Here is a 16,233-nt window from a genome sequence, read left to right on the forward strand (position 1 = left end):
AAGACAGGCAGGCACCTGGCAGTAGCAGGAGCCCCACAGCATGACTGCTACCAGCCTGCCAGCCCAGGGGAACACTGCCCTACCATGAACCAGGAGAGCCACCCAGGAGCAGTCCCAGAATGCAGGAGCAGAGGGTGGAGAGCAATTGCAAAGCCATGAGGCTGTCTGAAGAGCCCCAGGAGGCAGGGCCAGCCTTGAGTTCTATAACCCTCAGTCCCCTGCAGGAACAGGGTTAAGGGCAGGGGGAAGGGGCCCTACCTGTGGCAGGCGAATTGGCCCAGAAGGACTCCAGGACTGTAAACTGCATCCCTATTCCCCAGTTCAAAACTCCCAAATCTCATGGCAGAACAAGCATGTTAACAAATAAGGTCCTATTTAGGAGGGAGGTTAGGGAGTGTTAAGGGCCTGATCCCAACAGTATCAGTAAAAATCAGTGCTAGGTGCCTAGGTAGCTGAATGATTCTCAAATTTCAGTGCTGCTAGAACATAAAATTTGCTCTCTAGTGAGCTGTATTCTCAGATTCCTTTACACACACACCCTTTCATTATCTATGAACTGCAATATATTTATCTAGCTCATGTTCTTTTCACAACAGTGTATGAGGCACAACATTGTCAGAAAAGAGCAACACATGAACATATATGCTATATATGCCAGTAAGTGGGTAGCATTTCTTTATATTGCTTTCCAAAGACATGCTCTCCCACTAAATGAGCTGCTGGTAGGCTCAATGCAGAGATATTTTTCTGTCTTCTGCTTGAATTTTTTTTTCCCCCACCTTTAGGAGCTGGTGAATGACATGAACTTTTTTTCTAACTTTAATTTGTACAATTTTACTTAATATACATTTATCAAAAGCACAGACTGATAATTTCAACTACTTTACAAGCAAAATTAACAGGTTATAAATTATATATATATCAAATCAGAGACCTCCTTAGCCACTTGGATCCCCACAAGTCCATGGGACCAGATGAGATCCATCCTAGGGTGCTGAGAGAGCTGGCAGATGAGCCTCTCTCCATCATTTTTCAACAGTCCTGGCACACTGGAGAGATCACAGATGACTGGAAGCTGGCCAATGTGATGCCCATGCACAAGAAGGGCTGGAAGGAGGAACTGGGAAATTCCAGGCCTGTCAGACTGACCTCAGTGCCAGGCAGGCAAGAGGAACAGGTCATCTTAAGTGCAATCACACAGCACTTACAGGATGGCCAAGGGATCAGGCCCAGCCAGCATGGATTTAGGAAGGGCAGGTCCTGCCTGACCAACCTGATCTCCTTCTATGATCAGGTGACTACCTGGTGGATGTGAGGAAGGCTGTGGATGTAGTCTACCTGGACTTCAGCAAGGCCTCTGATACTGTCCCCCACAGCAAACTCCTGGCCAAGCTGTCAGCCTGTGGCTTGGACAGCAGCACTCTGCGCTGGGTTAGGAACTGGCTGGTGGGCTGAGTCCAGTTCTGGGCCCCTCAGCTTAGGAAAGATGTTGAGTTGCTGGAAAGTGTCCAGAGAAGGGTAACAAAGTTGGTGAGCCCTATGAGGTGAAGAGGCTGAGGGAGCTGGGGTTGCTTAGCCTGGAGAAGAGGAGGTTCAGGGGAGACCTTATTGCTCTCTACAACTACCTGACAGGAGGTTGTAGCCAGGTGGGGGTTGGTCTCTTCTCCCAGGCAACCAGCACCAGAACAAGAGGACACAATCTCAAGCTGTGCCAGGGGAGGTTTAGGCTGGATGTTAGGAAGAAGTTCTTCATAGAAAGAGTTATTTGCCCTTGGAATGGGCTGCTCAGGGAGGTGATGGAGTCACCATAACTGGAGCTGTTTAGGAAGAGACTTGATGGGGTTCTTGGTGCCATGGTTTAGTTGATTAGATAGTGCTGGATGATAGGTTGGACTCGATGATCTCAAAGGTCTCTGGCAACCTGGTCTAGTCTATTCTATTCTATTCTATTCTATTCTATTCTATTCTATTCTATTCTATTCTATTCTATTCTATTCTATCATTGGATTTTTGCAGTGCAAAGTCAACAGAGTTGCCAACCTGCCCTGAACATGCATGTTCTGTTGTTAGGGACCGACATACTAGCAGCAGTGGAAGAGAAAGTTAGACTTGAAATTATCTTGACAATTAAATTTTAAAAAAAGATAAAATTCTGGTAGTCATCACCATAACCATATGATTATACAATATTTAATGAATCTAAATAATGCATCATTTTAACAAAAATCAAATCTCTAGAAACCTAGAATCTGCATGTCTGCTGTGTGCTTAATAGGTAATTGGCATCAGACACTACATAAAAATTATTTTTAACAGAACTAACATGAATAATTTGATGTTTTCTATAGTCATATGGTATTATAAATTCACATAATTGGCAGATTAATTTCCAAAAAGTGTTATAATCTGTTGGCATAGTGCCACACTTTAAAAAAACATCATCTTAATTTTATTTATGAGTGCATGCATCTGGTTCTAATGAACCAACTTTACCTGGTAATATCAGTGTTTATACTATTGATGACAATTACACAATAGTGTCATCAATATGCCTCTCAAAACAGCCATTTCAAAATGACAACTACACACAAACCAGACATTGAAAGGTAAAAAGGCAGAAAATCACAGCCAGGCATTAACTGATCATTTGGTTCAGTGTTTTGTAAACCCAAGGATAGCTTTGTTATTACTAAATGGTAATCCCTAATCTAGAAGTATTTCCGCTGTTGACAGTTTATTGCTACACGTTAAAAAAAAACATACATCAGAGGTTCTCCTCTGAGTATTAACTAGACTATCAATTCAACCATAACATGGTATCCATCTCCAAGCATCCTGACTGGAAATGTTTGGACCTATCTATGAACAGTGATCCAGAGAATTTCCTCTTCTGCATGACAGGATACAGCATTTTCCCATGCTTAGCAACAAGGAATCAAAGATGGCCAGAAAAGCCTGATGACTGAAATAGAACTGATTTCACACCAAGAATTAATTTTGCCATTTAGAACTTTGCAGGTTAATTTCTAAATAATAAAAATACTGTGTAAAAAACTTTTCTAACCTATTCTGCCTCTCTCTAATCCTCTGAGTCTTCCTGGTAAGAATTTGAGGAGGAATTGTAGCATAAGCTTAATATATTGCAGAACTTTCTGATTCTAGCTGTGTTTACCCCTATAGAGTGGACTGCTTCAGCTGTCTATACTTTCAGGACATCCTTTGTAGATCACTTAGACACAGAACTTTACTAAATTCACTCTCTCAAGTGGAAATCTGAGAGCTTTCATGGCAGCACATACTATGCATGAGGGAAATACCAACACATTTATCCATGTAGCATATGTTCACCACACTGGTCTTATAGCTGGTATTTGTGCCCCAGAATTTTCACCAATACCATCAACTTGGAAAAGCTACAACTGATGCCTAGACAGCTATCATGGGTGCCTCACAGATCTGAGGAAAATGTTCTGTGTTCTTTTAACCAAAAAAATGATGAAGACAATCATTCTTTGGCTAGTGAAAATACCACTAGAGGAATTTCTCAGAAACAAACAGATTTGTCACTAAGAATTGCAGCATTTCACAAACTTGAGTGAATTATTTTTAAGATGAGACATCCATACTGTGGCTGTGCATTTTGAAACCAAATTGAAGGGAGTATCTTTCATCCAGCTGATAAATACAGCTTTATCTTCATTGTGACTTAAAATCCATTTAATCTGTGGGGGTTTTTTTGTTCCCTGGCTGACCTGGTTTTGCTGGAACAGAATCACAAGCTAGCTATGGGCTGCAGGGAATAACCAGTTCTGAGTCAGGCAGGACAGCTGAATGGAGCTGGCTCACAGGTGTATCCAAGACCATAAACGAGGGAAGCTTGCTGAGGAGAGGGAAACCTCCTGATCTGCTTTTTTGTTTCCTGTGACTGCTGTACCTTTGCTGGGCTGAGTACAGCTTTATGTTGACATTGATACTAGTTTTGCTGTTTCATTAAATCTATTTTCATTTCAGCCTATGGGTCTTCTCTCCTTTATGCAATTCTACTTCTCTGCTGTGGATGGGTCATTGGGTAATAGAACAATTGCTACAGTTTGGTCCCAGATAAAGGCTAAATGTAGACAGTGACCTTGCTTTCTTTTAATACACTTGCACATTTTCATAGAAGTGTTTTATGAAATTCCCTTTGGAATGTGACACTTCTGCAACAGAATTCATTTGGGCTCTTATGGGAAGTGTTAAAAGATAAGGTGATGAAGAATAACTAACCCTTGCTCAACACTGCTGCTTGCAGAGCTTACTTTATCCCAAAACAATATATTTCTATTTGATTCCCACTCTGTTGCTTGAAGGACAGAAAGATTTATGCAGATGATTAAAGGGAAGTGTGAGAGTGGAAGTAAGCTCCAGGTTTGCTGAGTGTTCACCATATTTCTTAGACTGAAACAAGCCAGCTGAAAAGAAGATTGTTCCTTTTGTTTATATAAAGCTGACAGATACACCGTGAAATTGATTGTACTTGGTATCTCCAAAAAAGCAGAAGACAGGAAAAGTAAGGGGCCAATGTATCTCCACAGGTGTTAAATGTATAATCATCTCAGATGCACCACTATTAGGTCAATGGAGCAAGCATACCACAAGAAAAACAGCAGCTCTTTTATTTAAGATCCAGGTTCATGTCATCTAAGCCAGCTGCTAAATAGACAACAGTGTGAATGTCAACATGGAGAGTACTTCTACCTACTCTCAGATAATGTGGTATGCTCTCAGCCTAGTCACGTTATATGCTGTAGTTCAGATACAGTAAACGGCACTATGAGCATTCCTTGAAACCAATGCATAGAAGAAAGCTGTTTATTTTTAGACAGGAGCTTGAGAATCCATGTGTTCTAATTGAAACCTACATCAAAATGAGGCTTAAAACAAGATAAAGGCAAAACTTACTGTTAATAGCTCTTTAGGAAAAAAATAATAATACGAAAACCCACTACTCAACTTGATTCACTACTCAACTTGATTGTCAAGACAAAAATATACCAGAAACCCCACAGGAGCAACTGGTCCTGTCAGATCTCTCCTGGGGGCTAAAGTCTGTTTTCTCTGGGTTTTTGTTTGTTTGGGTTGGCTTTTTTTTTTTTTTTTTTTTTTTAGTGACACTGCTTAGGATTTGTGAAACTTTGAATGGGCAAATATGTCATAAGAGCAGCTCTGCCAGATCAGACCACAGGCATGTTCCTCTCTGGGTGCTCAGCAGTAGAATATCATGGTACCTCAGAGTAGAAAGGAACAGTGAAAACAATTTGCTCTTGCATCAACTCAGTTATTCTAGAGTCTAACCACTTCCTTTTTAACTGAAAATTTATTTGTTTATTAAATCAAAAACTTAAATGGTTTATTAGGTTTTGTTTATTTAAAATTACTTCAAAGAACTTCTACCACCTAGATAATGATAAAAGGACATATTAGACTTACATTCCTGAAGCAACCCCTGCACTTACTGACAAAAAAACAAAGTTGAGATGTTCATTCAAAAATTTTGAAACTTACTTAATCACATTAAGCATTTTAGTCTCTGTTCACAACAGTCTCAGTTTATTATTCCTGACTAGAACATGTCAAACACAACACCAAAACCACACAGTATACAGAAGCACTAAAATATTCCTCCCTGCATTCCAGTTGTCATTATAAGAAATTGCTTCATGGAGTAAATCAGGACCTGCTGCCATAAAAACATCCTGAATGTGCACAACTTGAAAACCTGCAAATCCAGATTATCTGAGATACCAACTACATAGAAGAAGAAATCCCTACATAAGGTGTCTTTAGTGGGATGGGAAATTCAGTGTCCCAAAGGCCTCTCCTAAAAATAAAAAAATCACACCTCCTTTGAGTGTAAATAACAGTCAATTCTCTAAAGAGAAACAAAGCCACACGTACCACTTTCAGAGACACAGAAATATTACCCAGTACAAGAGCAGAGTCTCATACATCAATGCACTCTAAGATGATGCATTTAAAAAAACCAAATGTGTTTATTTCCTAATATCACAGCAACACTTGGGCCTAAGTTTCAAAGACCCCTGCCATTATTCCCAGTTTTCCACTGGATTTCTATGTTCATAGCAAATGTTACTTGGCAGTAGGTATTTCAGTAGAGCACTGAGAATTTATTTTATTTTAGCTAAAAGTTTCTAGAGCTTGACAGTAAATGATATGCATGAGCCACGTTGACTGCCATCTTCATTTTTGACTGTCAGACATACAAGTAACTTGCTAATGTTTCACTCCAATTTCAGCACCATGAGTTTGTTGCATAAGCTGCTTGCTAAAAGCTGTTCCAGATGGAGTAACAGTATTTCGTAGGACCCCAAAGATATATCCATAGAGATGAATGTGTCAACAGCATTGAAAGCATGACCTTTTTCCCCCTTTTTTGTCAGTAGTTCTCATTTCCACCCTATATTTTTTCCACATTCTTTATAAGAGAAGCCATATGGGAAAAGAAAGAGTTTAAGTCTCTCAGCCACCTTCCATCACCTGCAATCATGTCTACCTGACTAAACAAGGCTGAGGACAAATAAGAAAGTTTATAAGCAAGCAGGTATCTTCAAAATTACAGTCAAGGTTTGAAATTTATTTTAAACAGGAAACACACCTCAGCCCCCTAATTAATGTAAGTTCCATAACAACAGAGAACTTCAATGATTTTCATAATAGATACTTTATCTCATGAACAGTCAGTAAAACCCCTGCACTTCTCTCACTGGAAACAGACTTTAGAAAGCACCACATTAATAACCAACAACTTCTTTAGTGATTATACCATTTTTACTGATAGCTTTTATTAAAATAAACCACAAAAAGTCTACTTATTCTTCTCAAATAGAAATATGTAAATTACACCCACTGCTCTTCTTAAACAATACAGGTAAAACAATACACTTTTACTGAAATGCAGGCTGTGCACAAAGAACACAATGAGGACTTCCCCCCCACACCCTCATCACACATACCTCTTTGCACCCTTAAAAGAGGAAATTACCACAGGGCACTTCTGTCCTTTCTCAGATGATCAATTCAGTATTCTGAAGTATTACAAATATTTCATTTACATTTCTTAGATTTTCCTCTGCAATGTAAAGTGATTTCTTTTTGATATGGAATGCCACAGCACGCAGTACCAGGAAGGGGGGGTGAAGCAGCACATGGTTGAAAAGCAACAGAAAGAATCAAGAAGGAATGGCTTTTGTTCATTTGACAGCCCTCAGCTAGTTGCATAGCTGGATTTATAAAAGATTCTTTAAGAGCAGCAGTTTTTCATGGTGTAAGAGTGCCACACAGCTCTGGTTCCTGCAGTGCCTCACACCAGCAACTTCAAAACTAACTCAGTGCAGATGTCCCTATGATCATCTAATCAGACATCAAAAGCAATACACTGACAAGCTCCTGTGCTGATTAGGAGTGTTCTATAATATGTTCCACAGCATAAACAGATACACAGTAGCTGCTTTAAAAATAGATTCACCCACATCAGAACTCCCTTTTAAAAACCTCAAACTGTTAGGAACTCCCCACATGAATGACAGAAAATTCTTTTAAATCTCTCCAGATAGTCTGCTCAGTTCCACACTGCAGTATTTCACGAGCAGGAGTTAAATTATTAATAGGAAAACTTTTACCGCACAGTAAGTAAATGTCTTCCAGAATTTACAAACATTGTAATACCTAAGATGTGCTTCCATCTCTGCTCTATTTGCTAATTATTATAAGTCAACAAGCGCTGAATTTAAAGCGCTACAAGTGCACTATCCTTCCGGCACTGCTATTTCCCAAAGAATTACTGAGTTCACCCAGCATCTGCTTTCCTTCTCATACCCCATCTCCAGGAATACTTAAAAGGGACTTAAAAGGAAGATGGGGACAAGTATTTTAGCAGGGCCTGCTGCAACAGGACATGGGATAATGGTTTTAAACTAAAAGAGGTCAGATTCAGACTAGATATACATAAGAAAATTTTCATGATGAGGGTGGTAAAATAATGGCACAGGTCACCCAGAGAGCTGGTGGAAGCCCCATCTCTGGAAACATCCCAGGTCAAGTTGGACACAGCTCTGAGCAACCCGATCTAGTTAAACATCTGTCTGCCAATTGCAGGGGGTTGGGCTGGATGGCATTTAAAGGGCCTTTCCAACACAACCTATTCTATGATTTTATCTCATAATTGTGGGGAAATTTGATATTGAAATTCTAACACATGCAAAGGGACCAGAAATTAAAACTACCTGACCTAGTCAGGGTGAGTAAACACACTTGACAAGTTTTATCCTCTAAAATCAGACAGACAATACAAGCCTCACAGCAGTACAGCCGTCTCTTAGTTCGAGTCTTAGCAGAGACCCACCAGATCAGTTCAAGCTAGACGCTACAGCATTATTGCATCACTGTGTCAAAAAACCCCACTAACCTTTTCTGTCCTCCCCTGCCTTTAAATAGCCTGATTAAAGTAATATTTCTGCCTCTTTCTTATAATAAAATACCCATATATTTGGAAAGCACCATTGATAATCTTTATCTCAAAGCCAAGCTCTATTGTAGCATATCTTTATGTTTACATATGTACACAAAAGAGAGTGCAAAAGGAACAAATCATGGAGCTGCAACCTTACACACACTCACATTATGCTAATCTGCAGAAACTTAATCAGGAAGGTTAATACATTACAAACACATTTAGCAGCTAGAAGAACCAGAGGAGGTTTCGACCCTTTTTAACAAGGGCTTGAAACATAAAAATGTTCTGATTATGTATGAACCATATCCAAAATTGCAAATTACATATCCACGATGCATAAAATACAGACAATTTCGAGTCACGTTTAGGTAAAAATTGAAACAGTATTGAGCCACTGAAGCAGCTCTTCAATTGATCCAGCATTTATTGTAACCTTAAATATAGATAAATGCAATTTAATTGGCCATTCCCATTGATTAACTCCAAGCTAACCTAAGTATTTATCCAGGAAGCATGCAAGTATGAAAGAGAAAATCATGCAGAACATAGCATCTCCATAATAAGCAGCAAGTTAAAAAGAGGGGGTGAAATCTTAATCTCACCAATATTAATGCAAAACTCATATCAACTTAAACAGCACCACAATCCTCCACCTAAAACTCACAACAGATCATCTTAAAATAGTAGGGAATTCTGTCCCTGGGCACAAATACAGGTAAGCAGAAGTAATAGCTCCAGAAACAAAGGTTTAGATGTTTTAATCATACTTCAGCAATTACTAACTGGAAGAACTGGACTGAGCAAAAGCATTAAAATGTATTCTTCTCCTTAAAATGTCCAAAATCCCAAACCAAAACCCCTCACAATTGAGACTTTTTGACTTGCTGGGTCTCATCTTTATCATTGTGAAGACTGTGTAGAGGGATTCAGCTAGGAACTTCTGAATTGGCACAGAGAACCTGAAACTGCAGTTCCCCTAGCAGCCTCAGGAGTTGATCTGCTGGAGGGTAGAGGGGCTCTGCAGAGGGACCTTGACAGGCTGGACAGATGGGCAGAGTCCAATGGCATGAGATTTAACACATCCAAGTGCTGGGTTCTGCACATCGGCCACAACAACCCCATGCAGAGCTACAGGCTGGGGTCAGAGTGGCTGGAGAGCAGTCAGGCTGAGAGGGACCTGGGGGAGCTGGTCGACGGTAGGCTGAACATGAGCCTGCAGTGTGCACAGGCAGCCAAGAGGGCCAATGGCATCCTGGCCTGCATCAGGAACAGTGTGGCCAGCAGGAGCAGGGAGGTCATTCTGCCCCTGTACACTGCACTGGTTAGGCCACACCTCGACTACTGTGTCCAGTTCTGGGCCCCTCAGTTTAGGAAGGATGTTGACTTGCTGGAACGAGTCCAGAGAACAGCAACAAAGTTGGTGAGAGGTTTGGAACACAAGCCCTACAAGGAGAGGCTGAGGGAGCTGGGGTTGCTTAGCCTGCAGAGGAGGAGACTCAGGGGGGACCTTATTACTCTCTACAACTACCTGAAGGGAGGTTGTAGACAGACGGATATTGGTCTCTTCTCCCAGGCAGCCAGCACCAGAACAAGAGGACACAGTCTCAGTCTGCACCAGGGGAGGTTTAGGTTGGATGTTAGGAAAAAGTTCTACACAGAGAGAGTGATTGCCCATTGGAATGGGCTGCCTGGGGAGGTGGTGGAGTCGCCATCATTGGAGGTTTTCAGGAGAAAACTTGATGGGGTGCTTGGTGCCATGGGTTAGTTGTTTAGGTGGTGTTGGATTGGTTGATGGGTTGGACACGATGATCTTGAAGGTCTCTTCCAACCTGGTTTATTCTATGTATTCTAACAGTTGCCTTCATAAATTAACAAACCCACTAACAAATAGCTTTTCTTCAATATGAAATTCAGATGTTTGTTACCCCTGTTTTCCCCTAAATTTCTCTAAATTTTTTCAGTGGCAGCTATCACAATAAAGAAAGAGAGTTCTGGATGAAAAGAGAAAATCAAATTTCGTACCATCTGTTAGATGACTTTCACTCTGAGAGAACAGATGCTGGACTTCACTACCAGTTTTTGATTGATCTAGAAGTATTTAGTCAATTAGAACTGAAACTACAGCTAAGACAAAATCAGCATTAGAGAAAATATGGAAGAGCAGCTCAAACTCTTCTCAAACTACTTAGTCACTCAGAAAAGATTTTGTAATTTTGGTAATCATTATAGGGCATGGGGGAAAAAAAAATTAATCTTCCTTTGACTGAATGGGATGACATCCAAACCCAGAATATATGCTCTGCTAATATTCCATAAATACTGTGAACAGCAAAAAATGATTCATCAGGTTCATCCAGCTCACCTAAATTGGATGACAATGTTCTTTCTTATATTACTGCATGTTAGCTAGTTTGTTTTATGCATTATTTATTGTACATCTGTCCTGCATTCTCCTAGAGACAAACCAGTGCTTTCTTCAGAGATTCGTGTGATAATGACCTCTCTTAGTACATTCTGTCTGAGAGAGCATATGGTCTAACGACGAGTACCAAAATGCCAGAAGTGCCAAAACAATTAAGCTAATTATGGAAGTCAGATTCAACTACAAAATGATTGCTAAGATAATTGCGGCATGAACGCAGAAACTTAATTTTTTAATACGTGCACTGAAAATTGTTTCATCTACCAACAGCTCTGCTTTTTCTAACTTGCATGTGATTGCGAGGAAGCAGTTTAATGTGAAAAACTATGTGTTTCTGGCAAAGGAAATGCAGTATGCATTTTAAATTTTCAGCAGCAGTATACAAAACAAATTAATTTTCCCAAATACTGCTTTAATGCTTGTGTGAAAGAGCACAGCTATACGCAAAACACACTTTTCAGTTGTTTGTGCAGTTTCAGTTGCAGTATTTTTTCATTTGTCAGATATTGATTCCTCCGCATGTTTTAAAACAATCTGTATCTAATTTAACCTATGTTATTTAAGCTTTCTATGTTTCCCAAAACATTATGCTGAAGCATATTTCACTGTGATTGACAATGAGAGTTTTAGAAATGGTACTGTTGCAAAAATAAGAGCTGGTGTAATGTATTTTGCTGTAACAGATTTTCACTTTAACAATAAATACTTTCAACCTTCTGGGCCTTTCCCCCCACTCCCCTTATATGACATTTTAAAAAATATGAGAGCCTTCTTCACTGTTGCTATCTGTCTGTTTTGTGACTGCTACCCCTATAGCTGACAGAGGGATGCTCTGTATTTTAGGCATAGAGAGCTCCTTTAGGCCCTAGAGGATTTTAGTGTACTGATGCAAGGCAGTGAAGCGTGCCGATGCTTTAGCCTCCAATATAAGTCCTCATATAATGGCATAAAATGCACTTGTCACTGCTAATACTATGGTTTTTTGAGAAAACAAAACATGAAAAACCTGTATTTCTCTCCCAGATGGTCAGAAAGAAACCATTCAAAACATGTCCTGGAATGCAATGAATGTCACCATTTTTTTCACCTCCCACTTCTTCCCTCCCCTTAATTTTAATGGTTATAAAATACAAGAGGTCATCATTAAATACTGACATACTACATACTTCTCAGATTTGCAATAAGAGTAACATCTGTATTCTTCTTCATACTTTATCAGACAAAGTCAGTATTTCATTAATACGTAAGTGCTTGCAGCAAGCAGCAAGTAAAACCTTTCAGCTCAAGCAGGTCTGACAAATGACGCAGGACTTTGACAAAGTTCAGCCCCCTTTAACACTGTAATGTATTTGAAGAGCCACTAGCACTTTTAAAATCGCACCACTTGGCAAATAACACAAGCCACTCTCTAAATAATTAGTTGCACATGCATTTGGCTGTGCAAAGAGAAACAATGAACAATCAACTAAAATTGTGGTTTTGCCTTCAGAACTACACAGTTGAGACACACAGAACATCATTCATATGCTAGTCATTGACTTTCTATTTACTTACTTCACTCACACAAACTTAACCGGATTTGCAGTCTTAAATGCAACATCTTCAGTTGAAGAGCTTCCCACCTCCAGTCTGTGTTGCTGAACACTTCTTTCTTCCGCTCCTTCACATGCCAGTATGGCCATTTGTGGGGTCTTGCCACAAACTAATTGTATCTAGGCTCCCCTCACATCAAAGGAAAAGGCTGGGGGTTTCTGAATGTTTTTTATTTTGAAACAAAACAGTGATAGATTGGTTTACACAACTGGGGGACAGAGAGCAAATTGCAAAACTGTAGAGGGAAACTAAAGGGGAAAAGGCATAAATTTCACAAACAAGTAAAAGCATGTGCAACTGCACCATCATTTAAGCCAGCATTCATGTGGCATAAAGCAGCACAGAAGCAGACCCACTAGAGCATTCTAGGCAAACATCAAGTCTATGAAAAAGCTGTATTCAGCTGTGTCCCAGCTGACACTAAGAGAAATCAAAGAATCACATATTTTTATAAGCAATATAGTAACACCTTCCATGCATACAAACACAAACTTCAGACCTTAAAACTGCAAAGTAAAACTCTGGTGAAAAGCGATCAAGACAGTATCACTTTGAGAAGAATAAAGGCAGCCTGCAATAATATCTAATCAAGAGTTACTACATCCTCACTAATTGTGTCTTTGCACTAATATTTAGCAACGTCTATGCTGAAAACAAATTTCTCCTCATAAGGGCAGAGTCAGGTTGTAAAACAAAGTGAGAGGATAAAAAAGATCATGTAGGATGGTAGTAGGGTGCCAAAGGAAGACAGAATGCCATGAGAAAGCGTGAGGAATCAAGCATATCAAATGGAAAGTGTATTTTTTCCACTAAGGAATGGTAAATTGGACAATATCACACTGAACAAATATGTGATTGCTAAAAGTTCAGTTCATATGCCAGTGTCTTATGCCATGATTGAGATTTATGTATATCTCTTATGTCTCTCTCAAAAAACAAACAAAACCAACCAAACAACCAAACAAAAAACCCCAACCCAAACTCACAACAGCAACAAAAAAGGAGAACCACTGTTAACTGCATCATCTAAAATACCATTTAGCCTAGAGGAAATGCAGAAAGTGATTATGATGCACTTTGCTTCAGATCCAAAGACAGATATACTTTATATACCAACAGGTAAGAACAGGTTTTAAGAAAAAAGTGAGTTACATGACACTTACTGGCACAATATGCTTGAGACTGTGGTCACTGGGATGAGAAGCACTTGCATGGAAGTCAGCAGGTGGGCCCAAAGCTGGATCACTGCTCCTTCGTACCAGAAGTGGTGTACCTAAGAAACAAAATAAAGAGCAATGTTTCAAGGGTGCTACAGGAACACAAGGTAAAGCTGCATGTGGTTTAACTAAGAAAGGTGTACAGCCCTTAAATATAACTTTATCTGTGACAACATCCACCTAGTAAATCACTAAAAGTAACGGGGTTGTGCCACTTAGTGTTTACTAAGCAAAAGAAACGAGATTAACGAGTAACGCTGCATCAACTTCATTATCTAAGAAGCTTTGAGCTAGCTGTTCAGAGACAGACTAAATAGGGATATAAAGAGAAGGTGAAAAGATTTTATTCACAGCAGATCTGCTTCCCACTACTGACTGACAGGATTCCAGGGAATAGACATAGGTAGCTGCAGTTGTTTCAGATAAACTGTAGACTAAACAGCTTTCTCTTGCAGGCATCTTCAATTAGACTCACTAACTAATCATGTCTATTCATGTGCTGCCTGAGAATAACTTCAAAGATCACTCAGAAGCTTCTAGCAACACAGCCATACAGTAAGCAGAATATGCTCTAAGGAGCTCCCCACTAAAATTTCATGTGGCACTAGAGGGAAAACATCTTTAGTAATAGGAGAAAGGAAATTTCTCACATTATTCAAGAGATGAAATTAAACAAAATTTCTGCCCCTCCATCTTTCCAAAATAGTTTATCCATTGGTAAACAAAAAGATTGAAGAGAACATTGGTCTAAGACAGTAATTTTTCAAATGTTGCAAGTGAGTGAATATAATATTATAAATGATAGTTATAACCTTAATTATAGCGTCTGGGACTGATGGTAGGCATAATTATTAGAACTACAATAGAAGTCTGAACATGCCACAGTTTCCTCATTAGAGAGATGCTAGCAAAGCTGGAGTGACTATGTCACATTCACTCCCAGATGAGCTTTGTAATTATAGCTGGAATAAATACCAGCACCTGATGCTGAGGAATGACCAGAGAATGCAGTGCTCTTACCTTTCCTCATAGCCAGCAACCAATTTTTATATGCAGATAACCCCTTCTGTGTCCAATTATGAAAGAAGTTAATATAAAAAGCAAAACTAAGATTTAAATTTCTTTTCTGGTATTGAGGGAATGATTTTTTTAAAAAAATAACAAAATTTATCTATTTAGTGTGATTTCTCAAAGGTATCAGAAACTCTAAAGGAATCAAATGTCTTCACTCAAGTATTCCTGTTCTTCACATGATGCTGAACAGAACTTTTTTTTCTCCTTTGAGCACATTTGATAAGAAGGTGTAAAAAGCTAAAACAAAAAAGTGTTGGATTTTTAAGTTACTCGCTTCTTTATGATTCTTAATCCTTAAAATATTTTTTCCAGGTAAGACTGCAGTGTTTCTGATGACTTGTATGCAATTTTCAGTCTTCCTTCAATAAAACATTTTGAAAAGAGATGCTGAGGCACTTTTGTATGATTCTGCATAATTTATTCACCAACTCCTTTTTACATAAGCATGAACAGTACAGAGAAATACTCTTGCTACATTACCAGAAAGCCCTTTGCACTGGTACTTTCATTTGTAAAACTTTCACAACTCAAGTTCAAATTAGAACACACTGTTGCATATAATCCTGAAGGCCATCATCCAAGACCCTTTTCTCATTTTTGTCCTCCTTTTTGCACAGTGAGAGATCAACAATAACACAAAGAGGGTAACAAAAAATCCCCCACAGACAACTAGAGGCCAAAGATGGGGAAGCAAACATACATGGACCACCCAAAAAAATTTATCTCAAGCTCTCTCTTCTTCCAAAGTCAACACTATGAAATCAGGTTTCTCCTTTTCATGAGCTGTCTTTTACAACTAGCTCCTTGCTTTTCTCTCATTCCTCTGTCTGATAGATTAAGTCTCCTGTCACTGTGACTGCTAGGAGACAGGACCCTCATTTGTTCCAGGGCCTCCCAGGTTCTGCTGCCACTGAGAAAAGGTATCTTCTGTACTGCACCACTCACGTAACACTTGTCTAATAAGATCAGACAGTACTTCAGCACTTCTGTTTGTGCCCTGCATTGACTGCTGCAAGGTGCTGCTTTTATCACCTCTCCTCTCCAGTTTTGAAGACCTCCTTTCAGTTGCTTTCTGCCACTGTTTGGCAGAGAAACTGAAGCAAAATCCCTTTGTCAGATTCCCAGTTCACAGCTGTTTAAACTTTGAAACTGAAGTCTGCAAGAGCAATGCGATTTTTCAGTTTAGGAAACACAGTAATTTGCTTTCTTTTTATTCCTGCAAGGTTTTGTGTATTGCCATGAGGCTATGAAATTTATGGTGCTTGTCCGGAATGCTTCCCTTCTTCCACAAAGACAACTGGGATGGATGTTGTGAACATTCTTTGCAATGCTTTCTCTTCTCTCCCAGTTTGCCCTAATGTAGAGTCCCATAGATAGTTGTTATTGTTGTTATTATTGTTCAAGAGAAAACTTGA

At 39.4% G+C, this 16,233-nt stretch overlaps 1 protein-coding gene across 1 annotated transcript in view; it reads right to left on the bottom strand.

Moving 5' to 3' along the window:
• The window catches only part of PARD3B (par-3 family cell polarity regulator beta), a 439,781-nt gene that overhangs the window by 266,288 nt on the left and 157,260 nt on the right, over positions 1–16,233 (bottom strand). The window contains exon 4 of the mRNA XM_054173397.1: positions 13,691–13,800. Coding sequence (XP_054029372.1) covers positions 13,691–13,800 — 110 coding nt within the window. The remainder of the gene's footprint in view (positions 1–13,690; positions 13,801–16,233) is intronic.

This window comes from Dryobates pubescens, chromosome 2, assembly GCF_014839835.1.
Source record: "Dryobates pubescens isolate bDryPub1 chromosome 2, bDryPub1.pri, whole genome shotgun sequence".
Taxonomy (NCBI): Eukaryota; Metazoa; Chordata; class Aves; order Piciformes; family Picidae; genus Dryobates; species Dryobates pubescens.